Source organism: Haliaeetus albicilla, chromosome 10 (genome assembly GCF_947461875.1).
Source record: "Haliaeetus albicilla chromosome 10, bHalAlb1.1, whole genome shotgun sequence".
Classification (NCBI taxonomy): Eukaryota; Metazoa; Chordata; class Aves; order Accipitriformes; family Accipitridae; genus Haliaeetus; species Haliaeetus albicilla.
This window is the reverse complement of record NC_091492.1, coordinates 24,780,569-24,787,229: the sequence shown is the minus strand read 5'-3', so window position 1 is coordinate 24,787,229 and position 6,661 is coordinate 24,780,569. Positions and strand designations below refer to the sequence as shown.

Below are 6,661 nucleotides of genomic sequence, written 5' to 3'. Positions count from 1 at the left end.
TGGGGTGTCACACCGCATCTCCCACCAACCCCCCAGCTGGGACCCCCCACCTCACCCCTCCCCGCGGTAAATCCAGCACACCCGGATGCAGACGGGGACACGGGATGGGGGGGACACGCGGCTTTTCCAGTTTAATGGCTTGAGGGGGGGCGATGGGACTGGCACCAATCCTGCCCCTCACTCCTCCATCCGCAGGATCCGCTGCAGCATGGCGTGGACCCCCTCATCCATGAACCCCTGTGGGGAGGAGAGCTTTGCTGTGAGCCCAGATCCAGCCTCCCCTAGGTGACCTAAATTTGGTGCCAGACTCCAAATTTGTATTTTCCAGCATTGCATCCAAAATCGTCCTCCCCTGCCCCATGTCACCCCAAAATGAGGGGGACATGGGATCCCACCTGGGCAGCGTTGAGCAGGTGGGTCCTATAGACTGCTACAATGTCCCGGTGGTTTTTCTGCTGGACCTGGGGAGGAGAAGAAGAAGGTGGGAAGGGTGACAAGGTGACAGCGGGTGACACCAGGTGCTGGCACCCACCTCCAGCTGGAGCTGGAGCCGGGCGCTCTGGCCACGAAGCCCCAGCACCTCCGCCGACAGCTTCTCAGTCTCTGCCAGCAGCTTCTTCATCTGGGGATGGGTACCAGTGGGGGAGGGGGGGCAAATTCAGGGTGCTGATGGGGACCAGCTGCTCCCCGTCACACCCCGGGGTTGTGCCTTTGGTTGCCATCTGCTCCCCTCCCAGATTTGGCTGGGAGATGGACTCAAGTGGGAAGAACCTCACGGTTGCCCCAGAGGTCCTAGGCAGCCCCCCGCCCCCCAAACCCGGCTCCCCCGGGGACATCGGGCTGGTGAAACGCTGGGGTGGGGGTGAGGGGTGATGGGGGGGACTGATGGGAGGGAGACAGTGATGGGAAGTGGATGGTGATGGGGATGGCGATGGGGACAGTGATGGGAAGGCAACAGTGATGGGGACAGTGATGGGAAGGGAACAGTGATGGGAACAGTGACAGGAAGAGGATGTCGATGGGAAGGGGATGGTGATGATGGGGACGGTGATGGGGACAGCAACAGGGATGGCGATGGGAAGGAGATGGCGATGGGAAGGAGATGGCGATGGGAAGGAGATGGCGATGGGAAGGAGATGGCGATGGGGACAGCAATGGGAAGGGGATGGTGATGGGAAGGGGGTGGTGATGATGGGGACAGCGATGGGAAGAGGACATCAACAAGAAGGGTACAGTGATGATGGGGATGGTGATGGGAAGGGGCCCCTGTCCCCGCCAGCCCATGTCCCAGGCCCTCCCGGTCCTTACCTTCCCCTCCTTGTCCCGGCAGGCCCTGGAGAGCTCGCCCACCCTCGCCCGCAGGCTCCCCACGCTCCGCTCCAGCCCCTCGGCCTTCTCCCGCAGCTCCCGTGCCTCCCGCTCCCGCTCGGCTGCCTGGGCCACCGCTGCCTCCTTTGCCCGCTTCTCCTCTGCCGCCGCCACCTGCCAGCGCTCGGCCTCGGCCCCCAGCTGCTCCCGCTGCTCCCCGAGGAATGCCCAGCCGCGCAGGGTGGCGGTGGTGCCGGCGAGCCGCTCCAGCAGCTGCGGCATGCGGGGACCTGACGCCGTCCCCAGCTCCTCGACCAGTTCACCCAGTGCATCCTCCACCTCGCCCAGTAGCCCAGCCCCACCATCCCCATCGCTATGGGGAGCTCCTTCACCCGGGGTACCCTCACCCTCCATCTCTGCAACAAGTTGCAAGGCCTCATGCTGGGACCTCACCAGCCCATCAAGCTTGAGGTGCAGCTCCCGCAGGATGCCGGCACTGGCATCACCGGCTGCCTCCTGCACCCGCTTGCCCACCCCATCCCGCAGCACCGCCAGCTCCCGCCGCTGCCCTGCCAACCTCCGCCGCAGCCTCACCACCTCCTCCCTCTTGGCCACCAGCGCCCGGGCCAGGGCAGCTGCTCCGGCACCTTCCGCCACTGGTTCAGCATCGGGGTCCTGCTCCCGCAGCCCCCGCAGCTCCTCCTGCAGCCGCTCCCGCTCACGGCCCAGCCGGGCCAGCTCCCCCAGGAGCATCCCGTTGCTCTCCTTCAGCTCCAGCATCTCCTTCTCCAAGTTCCCACCCTCCCTCGGCAGCTCCTCTTGGCTCTTCCCACCCGGAGCCGGCTCCGTGCCGTTCACCGGGCACTGGCAAGGTGCTGTTCCAGCAAGCGGCCGCACCGGCTCCCGCTGGAGATTTTCCAGGAGGATGCGGGATCCCTGAAGCATCTTGGTGTGGGTCTCATCGGCGCGGCTCAGGGTCTGCTCCAGCCCCACCACCATTTTCTCCCAAGCCGCCAAGCTCCTCCGGACAGCGTCGGCCGACACCACCTCGTAGTGCAGTTTGCTCCGCAGGGCTTCCTCCACCTCCTTCCGCAGCCCCTTGCTCCGGGTGAAAGCACTCGCCTTTGCCGCCCGCATCTTGGTACACTCGTCCCCCAGCCAGGTCAGGAACGGGGCCAGCGCTGGCACTCCATCATCGCCATCAAGCTGTGCCATGGTTTGGTGTCCTCCATCCCCCTCGGCCAGCATCCTCTTCCTCAGCTCCCCCACGTGCTGGGCCAGGAGAGTCAGGCAGGCACCATCCTCATCCTCCATCCCATCCCTGGCTTTGCACCCGGGCAGGAGCCGTGCCAGCTCCCACACCTGCTGCCGGATGCTGGCGGCAGTGGCTGCCAGCCGCTGGCATTCCCGCGTCTTCCTCGCCAGACGTGCCTGCAGCCGTTGCACCCGCCAGGCATCAGACCTGTCCTGCTGCTCTTCACCCTCCTCATCCTCCTCCTCACTGTCGCTGCCCAGGGTCCCCTCTCCCTGGCTTCCCACCTGCGGCGCAGGGTCCCCGGCACAGCCAGCACTGTTCTCTGCCAGGAGGAAAAGAAACAATCCCCTTTTTCCCTTTTTTCACCCTAAAATAAGCAACCAGGCAAGGCCATATGGGTGATGGTGAGTGGGAGCGATAGCGGGTGGGGACTCACCTCTCCCCTCACCGCGGGCGCTGCGCAGGAGTCGCCGGAGCACACGGCTGGGGGTCTGTCCACCGTAGTGCCAGCAGTCCTCATCCCCCACGACTGCCCCATGGCTCAGCAGCAGCTGGGCCGACTCCAGGCTGTGGTGCTCGCAGGCCAGCATCAGGGCGGTCCTGTGGGAACGGTGGCATGGTGGCACGGTGCATGATGGCATGGTGTGGCACAGTGGCACGGTGCCATGGGTGCACAGAGACACAGTGACATGATGGCATGGTGACACAATGGCACAGATCCTTCCCCACCCCCTTCCCCCCTCTCCCTGGAGACCACTCTCCACAGCCATGACTTTCCATGGACACCTGGGTCCCTTGGGGGCAGGGGACAGCACGGGAGCTGCCTTTGCATAGGGCATCTCCAGCATCCCCATGGAGCAGAGCCATCGAGCCATCTCCCCGGGCATGGGGGCAGAGCAGAGAGCCCCTTCCCATCACCCCCAATTGTCCTACAAGTGTCCCCCTGTCCCCACGGCCACTCACTTCTTGTCCTTGTCAGCCAGGTTGGGGTCGGCCCCTCGCTGCAGGAGCTGGGCACAGATGGCAGCGTGGTTCCCCCGCGCCGCCAGCATCAGGGGAGTCTGCCCATGCTGGGGGGGGGACGTGAGATGTCCGTCAGCCCCCACCATCCCCTGCCACCCCCTGCCACCCCCCACCATGGTCCCCACTCACAGCATCAGTGGCATCCAGGAGGGCCTCATGGTCACAGAGCAGCAGCACGCTGGAGGCACAGCCCGAGGAGGCTGCGGGGGGGCCGTGTCAACACAGGGGGATGGCTCTCTTGGGGGGGGGGGGGGTCAGGTGGGCCTCCCCCATATAAGCCTTCAGTGCTACCCCGCCCATCCCAGCCTGGTTTGGGGACCCCCAGCACTCACCAGCCCAGTGCAGGGGGGTTCGGTTCTGCCCATCCACATGGCTCTCGTTGGCACCATACTGGGGGGCATGACAGTGGGCAGAGACCCTCGCTGAGCTGCGACAGGACCTGGAGTCCTGCCCTGCCCCCCCCAGCCCTATTCCCATCCTCATCCTCACCCCTGCCTCCACCCCATGCCTGTCCTTGTCCCCATCCTTATTCCTATCACCATCCCTAGCTCCATCCCCAGCTCCATCCACATCCCCCTCTGCATCCCTCTCCTCATCCCTGTCCTCATCCTCAGCTCCATCCTCATCTTCCTCTGCATCACCATCCCCATCCTTGTCCCTGTCCCTGTCCTTGTCCCCATCCCCGGCAGGGCCCGTACCTGCAGCAGGACCTTGACGCACTGGGGCTGGCAGGCGATGGTGGCCAGATGCAGAGCGGTGCTGCCTGCAAGAGACCTGCGGGCTGGGCACCAGCAGCCAAGGGGGACACCGGGGACCCGGCCAGCAGGGATACCCCCCCCCCAGGGGACATCTCGCCTTGGGGACCTCTTGCCCCAGCACGGCAGGACAGGCTGTTGCCCTGGGGCTCGGTGCCTTGGGGTGCAGGTCTATGCTCAGCCCTTTGCCATCACCCGAAGGGGGCACAGGGACCGGACCCTGTCCTGGCTCAGACTTGGCTGTGTCCCCCCTCCCGTATGCCAGGAGGTGTCCCCATGGTGTCCGCCACTTACCGTCATCATTTTTCTCGTTAATTGGGGCCCCGTGGGCCAGCAGCAGTGTCAGGCACTCAGTGAGACCCTTGGATGCAGCCAGGTGGAAGCTGGACGAGGGCGAGAGGTGGCTGCCACCGAGGTCCCCATCTGCCACCCCACCACCCCGGGGACCCCCGTGTGTCCCCCCCCACCCGGGGTTGACATACGCAGATTGCCCCATGGCGTTGAGCTTGGCGGGCCGGGCTGTTTTGCGGGAGGCGAGGGCGGACACCCTGCCCACGTCACCCTTCTCCACCGCTTCCAAAAGCTTCTGGTCCTGCTTGTTCCAGCTCTCAACCTGGGGGGGGGGGGGCAAGCAGCTCCGGGGGGAGGCTGCAGGGATGGGACCCCCCACCCTGCCCCACCGAGCGGCAAGGGGAAACTGAGGCACAGGTTCTCCAGGCAGAAGGGCCATGGCAGAGGCTGTGCTGTGGGGCTGACCCCTCTTTTGGGACGTGCCCCCGTACCAAGTGCCTCCCCCTGCAACGGTGCGGAGCCGTGCCTCAGTTTCCCTACTTGTTGGAGTGCTCCATCAGGGATGGGGTGCTGGGGACCCCAAATCCTCACAGCGCCCGGCCCTGGTCACTAGCCGGGGAAGGTGAGGCAAGGCAGGCGAGCGTGTACCTGCCTGTGCCTGCCCGGCTGGTTTGTCGGGCTGCCGCCGTGCCGGGCTCCACCATGGTGCGGGGCGTGGGTGGGCACCGGGACCAAGCACTGGGACCAAGCACTGGGACCAGGACCAGGACCAGGGCCCGGGCTGGGTGTCGGGACCCGCAGCGGGGCCAGGTCTGGGGGTAAGCACTGGGGCCAGGATTGCAGCTGAGCATCGGGGCATCAGGGCCAGGATTGCAGCCGCCATCGGAGCCGGGACTGGGGTTGGGATTGGGGTTGGGATTGCAGCCAGCATCGGGGTTGGGATTGGGGTCGGGACTGGGGTCGGGATTGGGGTTGGGATTGCAGCCGGCATCGGGGTTGGGACTGGGGTCAGGACTGCAGCCGGCATCACGGTCAGGATTGCAGACGGCATCTGGGACGGCATCGGAGCCGAGACGGGTTGGGATTGGGGTCAGGTTTGCAGCTGGCATCGGGGTTGGGATTGGGGTCGGGATTGCAGCTGGCATTGGAGCAGGACCAGCACTGAGCACCATGGCTGGATGGGGTTTGGGACCGGGCACACGGGGCCGGCTGGCAGCAGGGGGGTCGCAGCATCCCTTCACCCCAAATGTGGCTGCAGCCCCCACCCAGACCCACCCGGGCACCATGGCAGCACTCATGGGTGCTTGCAGGGCACCAAGGCTGGGTGTTATCCCCATCCACGGGGGTAGGAAGGGGGTCCCCAACCCTAGGACAGGCTGGGGTCCCCCCCCGGCATGGGGGGGGGGGCCAGGACTCACCGCCACCTGTGAGCTGGAGCAGGAGAACATCCGCTTCATGGTGGCAGGGGGGAGGACTCCCCAGGACCCCCTACCCCCCGCCAGGCCGGGGCGGGTGCGGGTGCTGGAGCGTCAGAGGCGTGTGGGTGCGGGCGCCTTGGGTGTGCATCCTCCGCCCCGTCGCCTCCCCACGCCCGGGGCTGGCTCGCACCCAGCCCGGGCTTGTCCCGTCACCTCCCCGGGGACCTCCTGCTCACTGTCTTCCCCATGAGAGGCAGGAAATGCGTCCCCGCCACCCCCTTCCCCAGCCCCGGGCACCCCAGTGGTGGGCGCCCATCACCCTGGCATCAGGCACCGTGCAAAGAGCAGCCGGCTGACAACGGACACGGTGAGCTCACCCCAAGGGGACAACACAGGGACAGGCTGGGGGACAGACACCCGCCACTGTTCTCCCACCACAGGGCAGGGGGACACTGATGGATGCAGGTGTGGCCTTGAGACCTGATGCACTCGCTGCACGCCTAAGACCCCACGCGCTCACTGCACGCCATGACTGCAGCACTCCAGCCTCTCGCTTCATGTCCCTGCTGTCCCCACGTCGGGTGCCTGGATCCAGCCCTGCCCGCAGCCCA

The 6,661-nt window shown here is 66.1% G+C and overlaps 1 protein-coding gene across 1 annotated transcript; it reads right to left on the bottom strand.

Annotated features, from left to right (window-relative positions):
- Nucleotides 1–119: 119 nt before the first annotated feature.
- Nucleotides 120–6,661, bottom strand: ANKRD35 (ankyrin repeat domain 35). The gene is made up of 12 exons (XM_069794233.1): nucleotides 6,051–6,661; nucleotides 4,824–4,954; nucleotides 4,636–4,724; nucleotides 4,285–4,349; nucleotides 3,919–3,976; nucleotides 3,716–3,786; nucleotides 3,527–3,633; nucleotides 3,000–3,163; nucleotides 1,309–2,885; nucleotides 533–622; nucleotides 396–461; nucleotides 120–237 (listed from the first exon to the last, which is right to left on the bottom strand). The coding sequence occupies exons 1-12, from the start codon at nucleotides 6,087–6,089 to the stop codon at nucleotides 178–180; spliced, it is 2,517 nt and encodes an 838-aa protein (XP_069650334.1). The 5' UTR covers nucleotides 6,090–6,661; the 3' UTR covers nucleotides 120–177.